This window comes from Erythrolamprus reginae, chromosome 1 (genome assembly GCF_031021105.1).
Source record: "Erythrolamprus reginae isolate rEryReg1 chromosome 1, rEryReg1.hap1, whole genome shotgun sequence".
In the NCBI taxonomy this organism is placed as follows: Eukaryota; Metazoa; Chordata; class Lepidosauria; order Squamata; family Dipsadidae; genus Erythrolamprus; species Erythrolamprus reginae.
In genome coordinates this window covers 17686473-17710030 of record NC_091950.1, presented here as the reverse complement: position 1 = coordinate 17710030, position 23558 = coordinate 17686473, and the positions used below count along the sequence as shown (strand labels likewise).

The following is a 23558-nucleotide window of genomic DNA, read 5'->3' as shown; positions in this document are numbered from 1 at the left end:
GTTGAGTGAATTATTTGTTTGGTAGAGTGATGGTGTTCGGGGGAAAAACTGTTCTTGTGTCTAGTTGTCTTGGTGTGCAGTGCTCTGTAGCGACGTTTTGAGGGTAGGAGTTGAAACAGTTTGTGTCCAGGATGTGAGGGGTCAGTAAATATTTTCCCCGCCTTCTTTTTGACTCGTGCAGTATACAGGTCTTCAATGAAAGGCAGGTTGGCAGCAATATCAGAGTATGTGCTCTTCTACTGATATCACCCTCGAAGTTGTTTCTAAAGTTCAGTTCAGAAAATGGCAGACTGCCACTTGAAAGCTGCTTCTGTTTTTCTGTCTGTCTAAGGAATGTTTAAGGACTGTCTTTAAATATGGGAAGGATTGTAATGAAAAAAGGTAAAGCTTTTTTCATCAGCGTGTGGAATTAGGTGGGGGGACCTTGCTGGGAAGTTAAAGAAGAACTTAAGCTCTCTACATGGGGCGACCTTTGAAAAGTGTTCGGAAACTCCAGATCGTGCAGAATGCAACTGCGAGAGCAATCACGGGCTTCCCTAGGTATGCCCATGTTTCACCAACACTCCGCAGTCTGCATTGGTTGCCGATCAATTTCCGGTCACAATTAAAGCCCTTCATGGCATTGGACCAGAATATCTCCGAGACCGCCTTCTGCCGCACGAATCCCAGTGACCGATTAGGTCTCACAGAGTGGACCTTCTCCGGGTCCCGTCAACTAAACAATGTCGGTTGGCGGGCCCCAGGGGAAGAGCCTTCTCTGTGGCGGCCCCGACTCTCGGGAACCAGCTCCCCCCAGAGATTAGAACTGCTCCTACTCTCCTTGCCTTTCGTAAGCTCCTTAAAACCCACCTTTGTCGTCAGGCATGGGGGAACTGAGACATCTCCCCCAGGCATATACAATTTATGCATGGTATGTTTGTACGTATGTTTGCTTAGTAAATGGGGTTTTCTAAATATTTTAAATTATAATTATTAGATTTGTCATGAACTGTTTTATTTTGTTGTGAGCCGCCCCGAGTCTACGGAGAGGGGCGGCATACAAATCTAATAAATAAATAAATAATAAATATTTTAAAATGTTTAAAACTCAGGGAAGTGCTACTGAAGCTGGAGGGTTTTCCTGATGGAAATATTTCAAGAGAGGCTATTTTGAAGACACGGAAGATGAATCCTGGACTGCAGAATTTGCTTGGAGTACTGGACTGAGTTAGATGTCCTCCATGATCATTCAACCTGTGGTCAATATGTGGCCACTAGTATACTGCACGAGTCAAAAAAAAAAAGCGCTGTGAAAATATTTACATACACCTCACACCCTGGACACAAACTGCTTCAACTCCTACCCTCAAAACGACGTTAGACACAAGGACAGTTTTTCCCAAATGCCATCACTCTGCTAAACAAATAATTCCCTCACCACCATCAAACTATTTCCTAAGTCTGCACTACTATTAATATTCTCATCATTCCCATCACCTATCTCCTCCCATAAATGACTGTAACTTTGCTGCTTGTATCCTTATGATTTGACTGTTTTCTAATATGATTTGATTGCTTATTTTGTACTCAAACTATCATTAAGTGCTCATGATTCTTGACAAACTTCTTTTCTTTTATGTATATTGAGAACATATGCACCAAGACAAATTCCTTCTGTGTCCTACCACACTTGGCCAATAAAATTCTATTCTATTCTATTTTTAAAGGTTTATTTAGTTTTTCAAATACAATAAAAAAGAAAGAAATCTCAATATATATATACATGCAGATCATTGCCCGTTACTATTTCAGTATACAAATGTTCAATTTCTAATTGATTAGATTCGTCATTTAAAAGATAAATAGAAAAATAGATAACTACTATCTTACTAAACGTAAATATTATTTTGTTGTTATCTAAGTTTGTATGGGTCTTTTAACATTTTTTTAGGTTATTCTATTCTGCATCCAGTCGTACCATTTATCCCATGGTTTGTATATTTCATCAACGTTTGTGCCCCTAATGTTTCTTGTCATTTTTTAAACTATTCTATTCTATTCCATTCTACAAACCCCATTCCCTTCCAGCACTGAAGATGTTATCTACTTAAATAATGAAACATCTGCAAGAAAACAACTCAACTCAGTGAGCACCAAGGGCCCCACTGTGGTCAACCTGTCCTATCTCTGGGATGCTTTGGAATGTTTTTCCCAAATTATATATAAGGGAAACAGAAGGTTCAGAGAGAGATTAATTTGCTAGGCTTTTATAATTATTTCATTCTGCCGCCATGGTTTTTCATTTCTTTTCTTAATGTTGTTTTGACTACGTGAAGTATTTATACTAATTATTCACCTGCCTTAGAGTAGAAGTAGTGAGGAGAAAGATACCAATCCTCATGAATATGCAGTAAAGTTTAAAATAGTAGATCGAACCATTTCAGATGCACTTCTGGAAGGATTGCCCACATTCCAATCCCAGATTTAATTATGGTGGTTACTCAACTGTGATAGTAAACTATTACTAGTCTTAATCTAGGTTCTTATTTAATGTCGTGCCTCATTTAAATTTAAATGGTAAATTGGTAAATTTAATCAAAGAAGGTATGGTACAGGATTTGTAGTCCACTAGCTTTAAAAAAATTTACTATAAGGAGCATATAGTTAAACATACAGACACATACCTAATCAGTTAAAACTACTAATTGTAATTGTTTTGTCAAATAAATATTTTTAATCCAAATTACATGTCTGCCCATCTCAATGAGTGTCTTTGGCTGGCTGCATAAAATGGAGAGGTAAATAAATATACTGCTCAAAAAAAATAAAGGGAACACTCAAATAACACATCCTAGATCTGAATGAATGAAATATTCTCATTGAATATTTCATTTGCACAACAATTATTGCATTTGCACAACAGCATGTGACATTGACTGTCAATCAGTGTTGCTTCCTAAGTGGACAGTTTGATTTCACAGAAGTTTGATTTACTTGAAGTTATATTCTGTTTTTAAAATGCTCCCTTTATTTATTTTTTTTGAGCCATGCATTTCTTGAATTGTATGATATATACCATAATATATTCTTTACTGGGCCAAAAAATATGCTTTTAGAGATTGCCGTGTAAACAGAAAAGTTAGACTTTTGTATTTCAAAATTATTGTATACATACCTTCTCCAGCTTGTATCTGAAGGAGGAGACAGGTAGACAGCACCATATGGACAGCTGTCCACGTAAATCAGACAGTCAAGGGAGATATGACTTTTAGATGTTTCTTTGTCCCAAGATTTTTTTTAAAAACTACACTTTTTGCCCTATTAGTTCTTCTTTTAGAAACAACCAATAACTCATTGTTAGTGTGATGCCATTATTTTTCCAGGACTGTTGTGTTCTTTTAGTGATCCTAACCAGCCAGGATCACATAAAACAATGATATATAACCATAACAGTCAGGTGACAACACTGCAGAATCAGCTAGAACAAAGGCACTTGGCTCTATTTATATGTGCCTTAAAAAGTATAAAAGACTGATTAAAGAACAAAGTGCCTTGAAATTCAGATTTATTTAACCTAGGAAGCGACTACTTCACCTTTAACAACAACAACAACACAAGAGCACGTAATAGATACAAACTGAATGTAAATCGCTCCAAACGTGACTGCAGAAAATACTGATTTCAGCAATAGAGTGGTCACCGCCTGGAACTCATTACCTGACTCTGTTGTTTGTTCCCCCAATCCTAAAATCTTCAACCTTACATTATCTACAATTGACCTCTCCCCTTTTCTAAGAGGTCTGTAAGGGGCGTGCATAAGTGCACTTATGTGCCTAATGTCCCTGTCCTACTGTCTTATTATCCTTTCTATTACTACGTTCTACTTATGTTATGTTAATATGTACTATAATACTATACTTGTTTGACTGACAAATAAACAAATAAATAACAGAAAAGACTTTGTCCTCCCCAGCTTAATTTAATCACCCTATTTTAAAGAGGAGAGGGAGAAAAGCATTTTGTCATCGCTATGGTTCAACGCGTGCTCGTCTAATAATAATCATCTACGGATCTAAGAATACTCCTGCTTACCCCATCCTACTCCTGCCATTTTATCAAATCAAAGGATATCTGTCTGCCATGCTTATCCACAGAGAGAGGGCGCCGATGTGGTGAGCCAAGGCGATTCCTGTCCCGATACACCCTGTCTACCAGCCCATGGTGTCGAGTTGTCCTACTGGTGTCCAACCCAGATGGCTGAAAAGGAGTCTGAAGAAAAGACAGAGAAAGAGCTTGAAACCCAACCGGCTGGATGGCCCACCAGGTGCTAACTCAGGTGACATTCTCACCACTGGGGAAATTGGCACTGTAAAGAGTGTGAAACATTTATTTTCTCACAAGATTTAATATTCAGACAGGTAACCCATGATAGAAACATAGAAACATAGAAGACTGATGGCAGAAAAAGACCTCTTGGTCCATCTAGTCTGCCCTTATTACTATTTCCTGTATTTTATCTTACAATGGATATATGTTTATCCCAGGCATGATTTACAACAGTTCATTTATTGACCATCTGAAGTTGTGATGACACTGAAAAACAATTACTGTATTTTTGGGAGTACAAGACATACCCTTTTCCCTCCTAAAAGAGGGTGGAAATGTTGATGCATATTATATACTGAATAGGGCCATTTTTGGCCTCCCAAAGCCCCCACCCACCCCATATCTCTTTTTTGCAAAAAATGGCACTGGTTTTTTTTGCAAAAATGGGGTGGACAGAGGGTTTGGGAGGCCTGCAGAGAGCTCCTGGGGGCTAGAAGGCAAAAACAGCAGTTTTTGCAAAAAAAAAAAAAAATTGAGCAAACAACAGGCCATTTTTCGCACAAACGGGGGCATTTTTGCCTTCCCCCAGCTCCAGAAGCTCTTTGCAAGCCTCCCAAACCCTCTGCCCACCCTATTTTATACAAAAAATGGGTAAAAATGGGGCCCATTTTTGCAAAAAATGGGGCGTGCAGAGGTTTGGGAGGCTTGCAGAGTAGGGCCCAGGGAGGACAAAAAATTTCATACTTCTTTGAATTTTTTTTTTAATTTTATTTTTGGATTTTCAAGAATTTTACAAACAAACATAAATGCACCAAGATATATTTGAAATCTTGGTGCATCTTATACACCAGTGCATCTTATCGTCCAAAAAACATGGTACTTATGACTATTTTTCATACTTGGGATTGTTGCAACCATCCCCGTGGTCATGTGATCAAAATTCAGACCCTTGACAACCGACTTATGATGGATGGTCGCAGTGTCCCAGGTCATGTGATCACTTTTTGCGACTTTCTGACAAAGTCAATGGAAAGCCAGATTCACTTAACAGTGTTACTAACTTAACAACTGCAGTGATTCAATTGATATCTGTGGCAACAAAAGTGATAAAACGGGGCACAGCTCACTTAACAACTGTCTCATTTAGCAACAGAAATTTTGGGCTCGTTGTGATTGTGAGTTGAGGACTGCCTGTAATTTATAGGGATACATTTCATTTTGGGTACAGGACAACAGGCATTGGTTTCTAACTTTCCCGGTCATTCTTCTGAGAAGAGCTGGGATAAAATTCACCTGGAAGGGCATGTCCATCGCACTGCTGCCAATCTGATTGACGTTTGGCAAGGATCCTCCATAGTACTGGCCACGGCTCTGCCCCAACTGCAAATACTGGGTTTTCTGTAGCTGTAACTAGAAAACACAAGAGGGAGAGATTAAGCCAGAGACAAGACATTTCCCATGCTAATTAAGAAGAGATAACTGAAAGCTTCCTGTGAAATTTTCAGTAGGCAGAATTTAGTGCTGAGCATAACGAATGTGCAAGATTGAGCACAGTTCAAGTTCAGTTCCAGTCTGTCAGAGATACAGCTATCAAGACTGGCAAGTTAAGGTACTAACAAACAGACTTGGAATAAGGCAGTTTATGTGAAGGTTTCAGATAACATCCGAACTAAATCAAAATCCGAGTTGGAGCATTTCTCAGAGTTCCAATTTATTTCCGGAGCTAGCGCTACCTAGCTATTTATTTATTTATTTATTTATTCATTCATTCATTCATTCATTCATTCGACTTCTATGCCGCCCAATCCCGAAGGACTCAGAGAGGCTTACAACAATAATAAAAATACAATACAAATAGATACATAGGGATAAAAAGAAGTTGAACATTGTCTTAAACTAAAACCCATAAAAAGTTATTTAAAAAGTCACTGCTGGCACCTACACAGGGAAACCTGGTTCTGAGTTTCTCACTCAGTTGAAAGTTCACATCCCTTGTCTCCCCCCCCCCCAACACACAAACTTGTCACGTTGTTCATTCAGATTGTACCAGTGGTTCACTTCCGCCCCTATGGACGGGCATGCCCTTGAACCACTTGAAATAATGTTTTGTAGCTGCATCTGTTCCCTCCTAACATTCACCCTCCCCAAGTTCCCACAACCATCAAGTATTATATAAACAGTGTGGCAAGCTGTTAATTTATCACCAACTTCTGCAGCGGCTTGATATTATTATTATTTATTGCTAATTGCCATTTTTACCCTGATTGTTTCTTGTAAGTTGCCCAGACTGACCAGGCGTGGGCTTCCAAAATTTTAGCAAGGAGCACTCTGCCCAGTTGCTGGGTGGATGCGGCCATAGTGGGCGTGGCCTAGTCATCCCCCTGTAGCAAAGCGGTGTTTGGGGGGTGGTTTGCTCTCCCTGGGCTCTGGAGCCTTTCGTCGAGCCTCCGGGAGGGTGAAAACTAAATTTCTGGTAGACCTGTTTTTCATCCTCCCTGAGTCTCCGTGTGTGGCCTGCATTTACCTGCACCCAAAAGAGGCCGCCTGGGGACTTCTGGGAGGGGTGGGATGGGCGGAGCCAGCCAGGGGTAGGATTTGGGGTGTTCTCTGAACCACACAGAATCTTAGCTAGAGGATCTTAGAGAATATTAGCTAGAATCTTTTCCAGAACCCCTGCGAACCCCCCAGTAGCCCACCCCTGAGACTGACACTGTTCAAGTTGAACGGTCATGAAAATTCTTTAAAACAAAACAAGCAAACCAAAGAGATGTTTAGAGTTGGAAAGTGGGGAAATGGGTGAATAAGCTCAATCTTATCACTGGTTCCAAACTAACACACACACACACCTTGACGTTGCCTGCAGTAATTCAAAAGTATACTGCAGCATATATGGGATTAGGGATGTGAAAAAATGCATTTTGTTTTAAACCCAGAATAAACCTATGTACTTTGGAAGTCCTGCTGACTGGCTTTGGAGAGATGGCAAAATGAATGGGAGGGGAGGGCTGGTGGGTGAATGCAGTGGGTGAGTCTTTAAAGCGGGCGTGGGCAAATATGGCAACGGGGGACTTCAACTCCCAAAATTCCTGACCCGTCATGGTTGGTTCAGGAATTCTGAGAGTTAAAAGTCCACAGATCATAAAGTTGCTGTAGTTGCCCACCCCACTCAAAAGGCATATTGTCACCCTATAGATCTTAGAAACGTAGAAACATAGAACTCTGACGGCAGAAAAAGACCTCATGGTCCATCTAGTCTGCCCTTATACTATTTTTTGTATTTTATCGTAGGATATCTTAGCAGACGTGGTTGGTAAATCCACAGTAACTGAATTTAAACATGTCTGGGATAAACATATATCCATTGTAAGATAAAATACAGTGGAACCTCGACATACGAGCAGCTCTACTTACGAGCTACTCGAGATAAGAGCTGGGAGGGGAGCGACATTTTTGTTCGCCTCCCGAGCTCACATTCGGGATACGAGCGCCAAGGAGCTGTCTCCTGAAGCCGAACGCTAACTTCCGCGTTCGGCTTCAGGAGACAGCTCCTTGGCGCTCGTATCCCGCGTGTTTTAAAAGGTTGCAGCCGGCCTGGGGGGTTCGGGGGGTGCTGGCAAGCCCCCCAGGCCGGCTGCAACTTTTTAAAACACGCGCGCCGCTTCGCAGCTGTCTCCTGAAGCCGGAACGCTAACTTCCGCGTTCGGCTTCAGCAGACAGCTGCAAAGCGGCGCGGGTGTTTTAAAACGTCACAGCCGGCCTGGGGGGATCGGGGGGAAGCCCCCGAGCCCCCCAGGCCGGCTGCCACGTTTTAAAACACGCGCGCCGCTTCGCAGCTGTCTCTGAACGCTAACTTCCGCGTTCGGCGGCAGCGGGTTTTTTGGTTGTTGCACGGATTAATTGACTTTACATTGTTTCCTATGGGAAACAATGTTTCGTCATACGAGCGTTCCGACTTACGAGCCTCCTTCCGGAACCAATTAGTCTCGTAAGTCGGGGTTCTACTGTACAGGAAATAGTATAAGGGCAGACTAGATGGACCATGAGGTCTTTTTCTGCCGTCAGTCTTCTATGTTTCTGTGTTTCTATGGATATATGTTTATCCCAGGCATGTTTAAATTCAGTTACTGTGGATTTATCTACCACGTCTGCTGGAAGTTTGTTCCAAGGATCTACTACTCTTTCAGTCAAATAATATTTTCTCACGTTGCTTTTGATCTTTCCCCCAACTAACTTCAGATTGTGTCCCCTTGTTCTTGTGTTCACTTTCCTATTAAAAATACTTCCCTCCTGAACCTTATTTAACCCATTGACATATTTAAATGTTTCGATCATGTCCCCCCTTTTCCTTCTGTCCTCCAGACCAGCATTTCCCAACCGGTGTGCCGCGGCACAGTAGTGTGCCGCGAGACATGGCCAGGTGTGCCGCGAGAAGCTCAAGCTGGGCGGGGCGCTGCCGGCGCCCCTGCCTGAGTGTCGTCCTGTGGGTGGTCTTGGGCTTCACAGTCGCTTCCTGGTTCCCTCTCCTCCCACCGCCTGTGTCTCCCGCCGTCGCCTCCCACCAAGCCGTCGCCCGTTGCCGTGGGTTCCTCGAGTGGGAGCTGCCGCTTCCCTCCGTCCAGCTCAGCCACGCTGCCGTAGAAAGCACAGAGGTTATTGCCACCGCTTCTGCCTCCACTCAGGGAGCCACCGTGGTCACCGCGCCTTTTCCTCTCCCTCAGCTCAACCACGGTGGCTCCCTGAGTGGAGGCAGAGGCGGCGGCAATAACCTCTGCACTTTCTACGGCAGCGTGGCTGGGCTGCCTGGAAGGAAGCGGCAGCTCCGAGGAATGAGGCGCTGGCGGTAGACACAGGCGGAGGGAGGAGAGGGAACCAGGAAGCCACCGTAAAGCCCAAGACCAGCCACAGGACGACCTTCAGCCAGGGGCACCGGAACCGCGCGCAGCCATGGTGGGAGCAGCATGAGGTAGCAACGAGGCGCGAGGACAAGCAGGCAGCTTGGCAGAGGGGAAGCGCTGAGGGGCTCTCCTCCTTCCCCACCCCCCGCGCTTCTCTCCCGCCCTGGCTTTCGCTTCGCCCCATGATTTCCCCGCAATTTCATCCAGGCCACCTCTTGCCTCCTTTTGAACTGCGGGGAAATCTGCGGGCAAAGCAAAAGCCAGGGCGGGAGAGAAGCGCGGGGGTGGGGAAGGAGGAGAGCCCCTCAGCGCTTCCCCTCCGCCAAGCTGCCTGCTTGTCCTCGCGCCTTGTTGCTACCTCCTGCCTTTTTCCAGGGGCCTTTGGAAGGCACCCAGGGAAGGGGGGGGGGATTGGGGGTGGCTGCAGCGGCTTCTCGTCCTCCTCATCCGGCTGCTAATGCCCGCCCGGCCCCTCTTGCAGTCCCTTCACGGAGCGCTTTTGTCCCAGGCTGTCAGCGAAAGGGCTGCAGGACAGGCGGGGCAGGCGTTCTTCTCACAGCTGAGGCAGAATTTGGAATGTCGGGTGTGTGTGCGTGTGGGCTCTGTATCCCCCTGCCACCCGGAACATTTAAAATAAGAAAAACCTTCGCCGGCCTCCGCAGAGAAGAAAGGAAGAGAGAGAAAGAGAGACAGAGCAAGAGAGACATAGCAAGAGAGGCAGAGAGAGAGAGCAAGAGAGACATAGCAAGAGAGGCAGAGAGAGAGAGACAGAGAAAGAGAGAGAGAGAAAGAGAGCTAGCAAGAGAGAGAGAAAGAGAGACAGAGAGAGAGAGACAGAGAGAGAGAGAAAGAGAGAAAGAAAGAAAGAAAGAGAGAGAATGAAAGAGAGATAGCAAGAGAGGCAGAGAGAGCAAGGGAGAGAGAAAGACATATAGGGAGGGAAGGAGGGAGAGAGAAAGAGAGCAAAAAAGAGAGGCAGAAAGAAAGAGGGATGGAGAGAGAGAGAGAAGGGAAGGAAGAGAGAGAAAGAGTGAGGGAGAAATAGAGCGAAATGGAGGAAGATTTTTTTTGTCAAAACTTTTCTTTAGCCACCCCCCCCCCACCCCCCCGTTCAGTGTTCCCCAGGATTTTGAAAATATGAATAATGTGCCGCAGCTCAAAAAAGGTTGGGAAACACTGCTCCAGACTATACAGATTGAGTTCATTAAGTCTTTCCTGATACGTTTTATGCTTAAGACCTTCCACCATTCTTGTAGCCCGTCTTTGGACCCGTTCAATTTTGTCAATATCTTTTTGTAGGAGAGGTCTCCAGAACTGAACACAGTATTCCAAATGGGGTCTCACCAGCACTCCATATAGCAGGATCACAATCTCCCTCTTCCTGCTTGTTATACTTAGGAGAGTCATATTCACACCTCTAGAACCTTATGGGAGAACAACACATTTTAGGTTTTCTTTTAATTTTAATCCTAGAAAACATGCCCATATGGATCACAGCCCAGAATAGCAATAGCAATTAGACTTACATACCGCTTCATAGTGCTTTTAAAGCACTCTCTAAACGGTTTACAGAATCAGCATATTGCTCCCAACAATCTGGGTCCTCATTTTACCACCTCTGAAGGATGGAAGGCTGAGTCAACCTTGAGCCGGGGGTGAGATTTGAACTGCTGAACTACAGCTAGCAGTTAGCTGAAGTAGCCTGCAGTGCTGCACTCTAACCACTGCACCACCACAGCTCTAAAACCTTGAGACAGAGAAAAATCCTCCTTTTATTTATTTATTTATTTATTTATTTATTTAATTTATTTATTTATTTATTTATTAGATTTGTATGCCGCCCCTCTCCGTAGACTCTGGGCGGCTCACAACACAATAAAAACAGTTCATGACAAATCTAATAATTTACTATTTAAAATATTTTTTTAAACCCATTATTAAGCATACATACATGTATAGGCCCGGGGGAGCTATCTCAGTTCCCCCAAGCCTGATGACAAAGGTGGGTTTTGAGGAGTTTACGAAAGGCAAGGAGGGTAGGGGCAGTTCTAATCTCGGGGGGGAGCTGGTTCCAGAGAGTCGGGGCCGCCACAGAGAAGGCTCTTCCCCTGGGGCCCGCCAACCGACATTGTTTAGTTGACGGGACCTGGAGAAGGCCCACTCTGTGGGACCTAATCGGTCGCTGGGATTCGTGCGGCAGAAGGCGGTCTCGGAGATATTCTTTTAACAGCACCTAGCTTCTAATAAGCAGAAATTGCCTCTTGATGCTGGCTGCTTACAATAGACACAATTACGTTGCTAAGCGTTTCCTGTCTTACAAACAAAAACTCTTATCTCACTCTTACTATGCAACGCTTCTCACCGAAACAAAAAGATGTTTAGGATTATGATACTGAGTATCGTCTTTCAAAAATTTAGATTTTTTTTAAAATTCAACATGAATGTAAAGATCCCCAAAATCTACTGCAGTGCCTCTCAAAAGCCAAAGGAAATCTGTTTTTAATGAGTCTTTAGAAGAGCAGGAGTAGGAGGAAGATGGAAAAACAATGTTCCTTTGATTTCAAATAATTCCACTATTTTCTTTTCTCCCTTTTATCTCTCTCTCTCTCTTATGATGCCTGAATTATTTCTTAAAGCCATTAACAATCTATCATACCAAAATGGATTTCGGGCTAATTGCTATCCCTGTTATCTCAAAACGTTACAGATTTCCACTCATTATTTTCATTGTAACAGCATACAGGTAATCCTCGAGTTGCAAACAGTTCATTTAGGGACCATGAGAAGTCTCAACGGCATCAGTGGGAAAAAGGGACTTATGTCCGCTTTTCATACCTACAACCACAGCAGCATCCCCATGGACACGCAATCAAAATTCGGACCCTTGGCAACGGATTCATAGTTATGAAACCTGCAATGTCCGAGGGTCATATGATCCAACCTTCTGACAAGAAGTCAACAGGGAGGACAGATCCACTTAGAATAGAGTAGAGTAGAGTAGAATAGAGTAGAATAGAGTAGAATAGAATAGAACAGAACACAAGGAATTTGTCTTGGTGCAGATGCTCCCAGCGTACATAAAAGAAAAAGATACATTTGTCAAGAATCATGAGGTACAACACTTAATGATTGTCATAGGGGTCAAATAAGCAATGAAGAAACAATCAATATTAATAAAAATCTTAGGATACAAGCAACAAGTTACAGTCATACAGTCCTAAGTGGGAGAAAAAGGGTGATAGGAATGATGAGAAAAACTAGTAGAAATAGAAGTGCAGATTTAGTAAAAAGTTTGACAGTGTTGAGGGAATTATTTGTTTAGCAGAGTGATGGCGTTCGGGGGGAAAACTGTTCTTGTGTCTAGTTGTCTTGGTGTTAACAACCATATTACTAACTGAACAACTACAGTGATTCACTTAACAATTGTGTCAAGAAATCCACTTAAATGTCTCGCTTAGCAACATAGGTTTTGGACTCAACGGTTTGTTGTAAGTCGAGGATCTATGTTGGAAGATTAGGATTATACATACTTATTTACATTATTATTATCAATGTTGTTTAAAAAAAGAGTTGACCCAGTCAATACTCTGTCCAAAAAAAAGAGAATTTGTGTAAGCTATAAAGGACTGCCTTCCTCAAACCTTTTAACAACTATTTTATTGCCACAGTTCTTGATTAAACAACTGACAGTGCTTTCTTTCACACACACAGTCCCATCAGAGAACCAAGTACTTGACAAATTTCACCAATACACACAGAACCTAGACTGTGCTCTTATTTTAATAAAATAAAATAAAAAAATATTTCAATGTATGTGCCCCAACTTTTTATCTCCTAATTTACTGTAAGGGATGCAGTGAAATCACCTGCATTTTAAACCAGTCATTTCAAATACCACTTTTACATGAAAATACATAAAACCACCCTTTTAAAAAAAGGAAAAAAACTTGCTTGAAAAACAGCATTTTTCTTCCCATGAACCATCAGACCATCGACGGGACGCAAGTGGTGGCTGGGAGGAGAATATAGCCCACCCCTTATTCTGCATCTTCTTGGCCAGAAAACAAAATCTTTAAATTCTGAGAGAATGGTGCTCATTATGCTACTGTTATGGCTGCCTAATTAAAGCTTCAATCTGTTTTAGTTGAAATTTCTCCTATTGTGTAGGAAAAGAGAATTTCAAGGCCAGAGGCTGGCTTGGAGCTATCCATGGTTCTGGTTTTAGCTTTTGGCTTCCTCTGGCAAAAACTCATGATGGAAATCTGTAACTTGACCCAACCTTGACTGCAGAGATTTGGGTGTTTTATTAGGTCTCTCCTTACTAAAATCCAACCTTGCCTGATATTACTTCTGTGAGCCTCAGATAACTGCAGTCTTTTTCTAAAAAAAAAAACACCTTTTAAAATTCATTCAAGAATGGGATTAGATTTTTATTGGTTTGCACATTAAAACAAACATAAAACAAACATAAAATGGTGCACAGTGCATGTGCCCATCACCCGACTGACAAATCCACCACCACCACCACCAATAGCAGGGGGTTCAAATATTTACTAGTTTATATTCTTTTACAGTGTTCCCTCGATTTTCGCGGGTCCAAACTTCGCGGAACGTCTATACCACGGTTTTTCAAAAATATTAATTAAAAAATACTTCACGTTTCCCCCCCTATACCACGTTTTTCCCGGCCCGATGACATCATATGTCATTGCCAAACTTTCATCTGCATTTAAAAAACATTTTTTAAAATAAAGTTTAATAAATAAACATGGTGAGTAATAATCTAAATGGTTGCTAAGGGAATGGGAAATTGTAACTTTAGGGGTTTAAAGTGTTAAGGGAAGGCTTGGGATACTGTTCATAGCCAAAAATAGTGTATTTACACCCCCGCATCTCTACTTTGCGGAAATTCGACTTTCGCGGGCCGTCTCAGAACGCATCCCCCCGCGAAAATCGAGGGAACACTGTATTTCCTTAGCTCTACTTTGCATTTGTTTACTATTAAAAGAGTGACTGGAGTTTATTTTTCACATTTTCGTCACAAATTCTACTCAACATATAATCAAACATATAATCAAACCAATAAAAATATATTTAAAAAAAAAAGAATGGGATTAGATGAATCTTTACTCCGATCCAGCAAAGTAAATGAGAGACTAAAGGAAGTTTGCTTGGTTGTTTATTTATTAGCAATCTCTCTAATCCACCCAAATCCCAGAAGACTCTGGGTACAACAGTAAGTAAACAAAAACAAAATAAAGAGTGATAACAAACATCTCCAGCTATACACCCGATGTAGATTCTATCAATCAGACCACCTAAGAACTGAATTATTTATTAGTTATTTATTTATTCAGTTTATAAGCCACCTCAATCGCCATAGCAACTTTTAGATAATGGGAAATCATAAATAAATTTAAAACAAAAATGTGAGAAAATAGTCAGAATGTGCCTGCGTCAATGAAACAACACAATGATCACACAGCTTACCAACAAGCCTTAACAGCCTTCCTGCACCAGAAGAAGTCCATAATATCATCACCCTGCAGATCAGGAGTTGAGATACATAACTGGATATTGTCTGCACACTGATGCTCCCAGGCCTCATGCAGCCAGAGGGACTCAGATAATGGTCCCATAAGGATTTGATTAGAAGCAGGGAAATGTACTGAGTCCCAAAAGCCAAACAGTGCAAGCAGAATAGCTCTGGTCCTGGTGATTGACCCAGATTGGACCCTGCAACATTATCCTGGGACATGTACATTCATCTTCATTCATCAGTAAAATAACTACATGTTACCAATAAAGGAGAATATTTGCAGCTGTGAATGCCCCAACACTGGAAGTTTTTAAGAAGATGTTGGATAACCATCTGTTTGAAGTAGTGTAGGGTTTCCTGCCTAAGTAGGCGGTTAGACTAGAAGATCTCCAAGGTCCCTTCCAACTCTGTTGTTATTGTTATATTGTTATAATGCTGGAAGCCAGGGAGACTGTTAGCACCGCATTAGGGCTGGAAAAAAAGCTTTGAATAGCTACATTCGGAATATAAGACGCACCCTAGACCCTTAATAGGTCCTATATCAGCTGATTGGACAGGCAATGTCAGTTTTACCTGATGTATCCTGGTTCGGTGCCAAACACTTTTTGAAGAAACATGAAATGCTCTAATTGTAAAGTAGTGCCTTACTTCTCAATGGATAGAGTCCTCCCCGGCACTCCTAACAGGCTTAAGGCTTCCCAAAGATGTGTGAAAACTTGATCCATGTACCTGATTACTGTCATTCTTGATAAAAATCAGCTGTTACTATGGTGAGTTTGAACTACTTTTTTCTAAAAAAAACCAAAACAAACCAACAAATAAATAATAAATCCCAATTCTTAGTTTGTAGAGAAGGGCTCATCTCTTTTATGACCTAAACGTCTGTGGAGATTCTCAGTTGTCCAGGCCGTGGTTGTCCCAAAGGCGCTTTTTTTCAAAAGGCAGCTGGGCTTCCTTTGTTTTTCCTTGAAGGCATTTTGTTTCTCATCCAAGAAGCTTCTTCTGAAGAACTGAAGCCAAACATCTTCAAGGAAAAAAACAAAGAAAGTCCAGCTGCCTTTTGAAGAAAAAAAATATCTTTGAGACCTTTCTGAGTTACACATCTTATTTCATTTGCAAATGGCTAAAGTTCAAACACGAGCTTCGATTTAGGTTACCATCCCAGCAACTAAGAAAAATAATCTCATGGATAACAAAGGAACTATAACGAGAGGAAACAGAAGCTCACACATCAAATTTTTAGAAGCATAGAAGTCTGACGGCAGAAAAAGACCTCATGGTCCATCTAGTGTGCCCTTATACTATTTCCTGTATTTTATCTTAGGATGGATATATGTTTGTCCCAGGCATGCTTCAATTCAGTTACTGTGGATTTATCAACCACGTCTGCTGGAAGTTTGTTCCAAGGATCTACTACTCTTTCAGTCAAATAATATTTTCTCACGTTGCTTTTGATCTTTCCCCCAACTAACTTCAGATTGTGTCCCCCTTGTTCTTGTGTTCACTTTCCTATTAAAAACACTTCCCTCCTGAACCTTATTTAACCCTTTAACGTATTTAAATGTTTCGATCATGTCCTCCCTTTTCCTTCTGTCCTCCAGACTATACAGATTGAGTTCATGAAGTCTTTCCTGATACGTTTTATGCTTAAGACCTTCCACCATTCTTGTAGCCCGTCTTTGGACCCGTTCAATTTTGTCAATATCTTTTTGTAGGTGAGGTCTCCAGAACTGAACACATTATTCCAAATGTGGTCTCACCAGCACTCTATATAAGGGGATCACAATCTCCCTCTTCCTGCTTCTTATACCTCTAGCTATGCAGCCAAGCATCCTACTTGCTTTTCCTACCGCCCGACCACACTGCTCACCCATTTTGAGAAATCACTACCCCCTAAATCCTTCTCTTCTGAAGTTTTTGCTAACACAGAACTGCCAATGCAATATTCAGATTGAGGATTCCTTTTCCCTAAGTGCATTATTTTACATTTACATTTTTCAGATTCTAGTCGTGTTTAAGAGCCTCAGCGCAGTATTCCCCCTGAGATCTATACAGCCCCCAACCCTGCCGGGCTTTAGAAAGACTATTAAATCCTGACTTTACAAGAGGCTCTCGAATTAGATGTGTGATGAATTTTGTCCCCTTTTATCATCTGGAGTTTTATTTTAATGGATTCCAGTATTGCTTCTTCGCAGTTAAGTGTAAATTGACGTTGTTGTTGTGCATATAATCAACCTTCTTTATGGTGTAGGGAATGTAAGCTGTTCAGAGTTTGGAGTTCTTAAATATGACATAAGAAGCACTTCAAAAAGTTTTCCAAAAGATGGAAGACAACAGAAGTTGAAGAGAGAGAGAGGAATGGAATGGAATAGCCCCAGGCTCTCGACAATAGTTCTTATACTCTGGAGATTCAGAATCTATTCCTCTATGTTCATCATGCTTCTAGAGTCCTAAATGAAAAGCAGCTGTCAAAAACCTCTGAGGCCGAGGAAGCCATGCAGGAAGATTCCTGCTTTAGTTCTAAAGAGGAGAAAATAATGGAGTCTCATAGTGATGACTGGAATCTCCCTAATGAAATAAGGAAATGAAGCATTAATCTGTAACTGGACAGTCTATAAACTACAGATAAACATCCATTATCTGAGAGTTATCTTTCTGAAATCCACAGACAAATATTCTTTTTTCCCGATCCCTGTTAGAACAAAGTATCCCATCCAACACAACCTGAAGGCAATGCAAGGGAGAAGGAGTTATGGATGGGGTATTTTTCACTCTTATCTCTTGAGAAATTTGGCACAGGAACAGAGAGAAAAATTATTCATTTAGTTTGTCTGTCTATTATGCTGCCCTACTAACTGACTGTCTGTCTGTCTGTCTATCTACAGTATCTACATGTCTGTCTGTCTGTCTATGTATCTATCTATCTATGTATCTATCTATGTATCTATCTATGTATCTATGTATCTATGTATGTATCTATCTATCTATCTATCTACCTATCTGTGTCTGTCTGTCTCTGTCTGTCTGTCTATCTACAGTATGTCTCTCTCTCTGTCTATCTATCTATCTATCTACAGTATCTGTCTGTCTGTCTGTCTATCTACAGTGTCTGTCTGTCTGTCTGTCTGTCTGTCTGTCTGTCTATCTATCTATCTATCTATCTATATACAGTGTCTGTCTGTCTGTCTATCTACAGTGTCTGTCTGTCTGTCTGTCTGTCTGTCTGTCTGTCTGTCTATCTATCTATCTATCTATCTATCTATCTATCTATCTAATCTATCTATTTTAAGAAGAGACTGGATAACCATTTGTCTGAAATGGTATAGGGCTGTGATGGCGAATTTATGGCATATGTGCCACAGGTAGCATGCAGAGCTGGCCAGCTGATTTTCACCCTTCTGGAGGATGGAAGGGGTCATTTTCACTTTTCCCAGGCTTTAGGAAAGCCTCTAGAGCTGTTGATGGCGAAAAATGGACCCAATAAGCCGGAAGTAGAGAAATGAACTTTTGGTTGATCCGTTTTTCACCCTCCCCAGGTTTTAAGAAAGCTTCCTGAGCCTTTGGATGGTAAAAAACCAGACCAAACAGGCCTACCAAATGTTTCCGAACTTCCAGTTGGGCCATTGGGCCATTTTCCACCATCCCCAGGCTTCAAGCAGCTTTCCTGAAGCTTGAGGTGGGTAAAAACAGGTAAAAGTTTATTTCCAAACTTTCTTTCAGTCAGTCAGTCAGTCAGTTTATTTATTTATTGGATTTGTATGCCGCCCCTCTCCGTAGACTCGGGGCGGCTAACAACAGTAATAAAAAACATCATGTAAATCCAATACTAAAACAGTTAAAAACCCTTATTTGTAAAACCAAACATCCATACAAACAAACATACCATGCATAAATTGTAAAGGCCTAGGAGGAAAGAATATCTAAGTCCCCCCATGCCTGACGGCAGAGGTGGGTTTTAAGGAGCTTACGAAAGGTGAGGAGGGTGGGGGCAATTCTAATCTCCGGGGAGAGTTGGTTCCAGAGGGCCGGGGCCGCCACAGAGGAGGCTTTTCCCCTGGGCCCCGCCAAACGACATTGTTTTGTTGACGGGACCCGGAGAAGGCCCACTCTGTGGGACCTAACCGGTCGCTGGGATTCGATTGGGAAGGCGGTCTCATAGATACCCTGGTCCGGTGCCATGAAGGGCTTTGTAGGTGATGACCAACACTTTGAATTGTGACCGGAAACTGATCGGCAACCAATGCAGACTGCGGAGTATTGGTGTTACATGGGCATTTTGGGAAAGCCCATGATAGCTCTTGCAGCTGCTGTTGGACTGTTGGATCCATTTTTCGACATCCACAGGCTCTGGAGGCTTTCCTGAAGCCTGGGGAAACCTCACCCGCACCCTCTGGAAGGGTGAAAATCAGGTGGAATCTGTTTTTTGTCATTCATCCACAGGCTCCTGAGGCTTCAGTGATCCCTGTGCGCATGTGCAAGGCGGGGGCAGCACGGGGGTTATGCACGCATGCATGGGGGGAGGGCATTGCATTATGGGTGTGGGGATGCGCATGCATGCTATCGCGTAAGCCCCTTTGGCACCCCAAGGGAAAAAAAGCTTCGCCATCACTGGTATAGAGTTTCCTGTCTAAGCAGGTTGGACCCTCAAAGTCCCTTCCAATTCTGTTATTGTATTTTGTTCTGTATGCAGAAAAACAAGATGAATTAGAAGTTTAAATGCAGGGAGGCAAATATGACCGAGAAGACATTAATGAAACCTTATGAAATAAAGCTTATGAGTGATCTGAAGGATATGAAAAAAAGCAATTCTCCAATAAGTGAAGAATAATTCAGAAACCACCGAATATCTAGGCATATTTACTTGCTTTTTTCTGGGTTTTATTTTTTTTATTTTTTTCCTCCACACCTTACAGAAATACAAATTCACATACCTTCAAATTAGAATACAATATAATATCAATTGCCAAATTCTTAATTAAAATTCTTAATTATTTATCTGTTTTGTTTTGGTATGCATCATTTACCTTGTGCTACCCCCTTTTCTAATACAGTAATACCTCGTCTTACGAACCTAATTGGTTCCAGAAGGAGCTTCTTAAGGCGAAAAGTTCGTAATACGAAACAATGTTTCCCATAGGAAACAATGTAAAAGCGATTAATGCGTGCAAGGGGGGGGCGGGAAATTGCAAAATGTCGCTCTGCTGGGCACCGCCACCCAGCTGTCACCTTTTAAAACAGCCGGGGGGCTTCTCGGCGTTCTCCCGAATGCCGAGCCTGGAAGTTTGGCAAAAGTTTGGGTTCGGGTTCGGGTTCCAGCCGGGCGCCACCACCCAGCGTAGCGCCGTTTTTGCGATCGGCAGCGGTGTTTTCGGCCGATCTGGAGGCTGAAACAGAGGTGGGGAATCCCAATAGGGAATTCCATGGGCGGAGCTTTGACGTCACGAAGACGTCCTCCCTGGAGGCCACGTTTCAGAAGGTGACAGCCGGGCGGCAGCGCTTCTCGGCGGCCTCCCCGAACCCGAAAAGTTTGGGTTTGGGTTCGGGAGAACGCCGAGAAGCCCCCCCCCCCCCGGCTGTTTTAAAAGGTGACAGCCAGGTGGCGGCGCCCAGCAGAGCACCTTTTTGCGATCTGCGGTGGGTTCGTAAGTCGAAAAAAGTTGGAAAAATTTCCAAACCCCCAGTTCGTATCTCGAAATGTTCGTATCACAGGGGGTTCGTATCACGAGGTACCACTGTATTGTCATCTGGATTTCAAAGATTGTTTTCTGTTCTCATTCGGTTTCAAAATGCTATTAGCTATCAAAATTTCTCTTGGCTATTTGCTTTGTTCTACTAAAACTATGCCATAGTGCTTCACTCCATTTCTTATATTCTTACTTATCTCATTCATGTAAGCATATTTACTTACCGGTACTTAATTGCTTTATATTTCTGCCCAATTCCAAAAACATATGACCTCAGATTGTATATAGGGATAAAAGCAGACTTACAATACACAATAGAAAGGCCATGCAAAATCACAGCCGCAAGACACACTGCTAAGGCACACCAACCTATATTACACAATGAGCTTATCTAACCTCCTGGCCTCAATACCCAAGGGAATAGCCAGGCTAACACGGTCAAGGCCAGCCAAATCTCAGTCCACAATAATAGCAGCCCCACAAAATGTGAAAATCCCTCCAAAGCAACATAAACAAAGGAACTCAAAGAGCCAACTTTGTTTTTTAAGGCATGGTTATTGTATGACTTGGAATTTAAAATGTTGTGAACAAAGGGGTTTTTTGGGGGGAGTTGGTATTCCAGGAATAGCAAAAAGAATAATTGAATGTAGCTGCCATATAATGTTAGGATAGGATCTGATATCTGGAAACATAGAAACATAGAAGTGTGACGGCAGAAAAAGACCTCATGGTCCATCTAGTCTGCCCTTATACTATTTTCTGTATTTTATCTTAGGATGGATATATGTTTATCCCAGGCATGTTTAAATTCAGTTACTGTGGATTTATCTACCACGTCTGCTGGAAGTTTGTTCCAAGGATCTACTACTCTTTCAGTAAAATAATATTTTCTCATGTTGCTTTTGATCTTTTCCCCCAACTAACATCAGATTGTGTCCCCTTGTTCTTGTGTTCACTTTCCTATTAAAAACACTTCCCTCCTGGACCTTATTTAACCCTTTAATATATTTAAATGTTTCGATCATGTCCCCCCTTTTCCTTCTGTCCTCCAGGACCAGAGGTCCCCAACCGCCGGTCCGCGGACCGGGACCGGGCCGTTGGGGTTTTCCAGCCGGTCCGCGGCGTCGGAGACCCAAAGCCCATCCTGCGTGGAGGGAGACGGAGCCAAGCGGGGCCACCCGGAGACCTTTTCCCGTCTTCTTCTCCTCGCTCGCTCCCCTCATAACCAGCAGCCCCGCTCGCGGGGGGATGCCCGTTTGTAGCTACGCCAGCCCGCCAAGCGTCGAGGGGGCTTCTGAGGCTGAAGGGAAGAGCCGGAATGCCCTTCCCGCGTTTAGATTGCTTGCCGTTGGGGGAAACGGAGGCGGCGGCGGCGGCGGTGGGGCGCGATCGCCTAGTTTCTGGAGCGAGGAGAAAAGAACCGCCGCCTCCTCCGTTTCCCCCAACGGCAAGCAATCTAAACCCGGGAAGGGCATTCCGGCGCTTCCCTTCAGCCTCAGAAGCCCCCTCGACGCTGGAGGGATGGTTATGAGGGGAGCGAGCGAGGAGGAAGAAGACGTCCCACTCATCGCTCCTGAGGGAACGGGCGAGGGCGTCGGAGACCCAAAGCCCATCCTGCGTGGAGGGAGACGGAGCCAAGCGGGGCCACCCGGAGACCTTTTCCCGTCTTCTTCTCCTCGCTCGCTCCCCTCATAACCAGCAGCCCCGCTCGCGGGGGGATGCCCGTTCGTAGCTACGCCAGCCCGCCAAGCGTCGAGGGGGCTTCTGAGGCTGAAGGGAAGAGCCGGAATGCCCTTCCCGCGTTTAGATTGCTTGCCGTTGGGGGAAACGGAGGAGGCGGCAGCGGTGGGGCGCGATCGCCTAGTTTCTGGAGCGAGGAGAAAACAACCGCCGCCTCCTCCGTTTCCCCCAATCTAAACGCGGGAAGGGCATTCCGGCTCTTCCCTTCAGCCTCAGAAGCCCCCTCGACGCTTGGCGGGCTGGTAGCTACGAACGGGCATCCCCCCGCGAGCGGGGCGGCTGGTTATGAGGGGAGCGAGCGAGGAGAAGAAGACGGGAAAAGGTCTCCGGGTGTATGCGTGTGTGCGCCCGCGCGCGCCCCGGGCAGCCAAAGAGCCTCTGTTGTTAAACTCTCCCGAGAGCGGAGAGCCTCTTGCAGCAGCTGCCAAAGCCACCGGCTTCGGCGCTGCTCGTCCCGCTCATCGCCCGTATCCAGCAGATAGGCTTTGAGTTTTTGGCTGGGAGGGGGGGGAGAAGTAGGACCTTCCTAAGTCCCCCCCCAGTCAAAATCACAAAGCCAGGCAGCCCCCAGCCGCCAAAGGAGCCTCCTCATTCTCCCCGCCCTGTGGAGAAGTGTGGAGGGCTGCGTCACTAAGCTCCACCCCTCCATAACCCCACCCCCATATGACCAAAGCCCCCCCCCACCGGGCCGTAGAAAACTCGTCTAACTTAAAGCCGGTCCCTGGTGCTAAAAAGGTTGGGGACCTCTGCTCCAGACTATACAGATTGAGTTCATTAAGTCTTTCCTGATATGTTTTATGCTTAAGACCTTCCACCATTCTTGTAGCCCGTCTTTGGACCCGTTCAATTTTGTCAATATCTTTTTGTAGGTGAGGTCTCCAGAACTGAACACAGTATTCCAAATGTGGTCTCACCAGCATTCTATATAGCGGGATCATAATCTCCCTCTTCCTGCTTGTTATACCTCTAGCTATGCAGCCAAGCATCCTACTTGCTTTCCCTACCGCCTGACTGCACTGTTCACCCATTTTGAGACTGTCAGGACTTCTAGCAACAAATGCCTTATACACTCCGATTCCATTAGCCAGGAACAGGACTGCACGTAGGTCACAAAGTGAGTCTGCATTTCTGGTGAACTCTGCTTGAGGAAGTGACTGGCCATAAAGCGGTTCATGGCAGCCCCCCTTGAATAACAAGAATGTGTCAGCAGGATGAGAACTGTGTGATAGAAGGATGCATATTTACATTTCCTGGGATAAACAGGACGAAGGCAGCAATAAAAGACCTTGCTTTGAGGTAAACAGGAGATAGCCATTCTAACAACAAAGGTCCCAGGAAATTGGCCATGAGAGACATTTGTTCAGTAGAAACTAGTTACGTGCCATATGTAGATAG

General features: G+C 43.6%; 1 protein-coding gene across 6 annotated transcripts in view; it reads right to left on the bottom strand.

Moving 5' to 3' along the window:
- CRTC1 (CREB regulated transcription coactivator 1) overlaps window positions 1-23558 on the bottom strand; it is a 168702-nt gene that overhangs the window by 61209 nt on the left and 83935 nt on the right. For all 6 annotated transcript variants that reach the window (XM_070745769.1, XM_070745785.1, XM_070745802.1 and 3 more), the window contains exons 2-4: window positions 5599-5715; window positions 4111-4248; window positions 3155-3216 (exon numbers count right to left, since the gene is read on the bottom strand). In XM_070745769.1, coding sequence (XP_070601870.1) covers window positions 3155-3216; window positions 4111-4248; window positions 5599-5715 — 317 coding nt within the window. The remainder of the gene's footprint in view (window positions 1-3154; window positions 3217-4110; window positions 4249-5598; window positions 5716-23558) is intronic.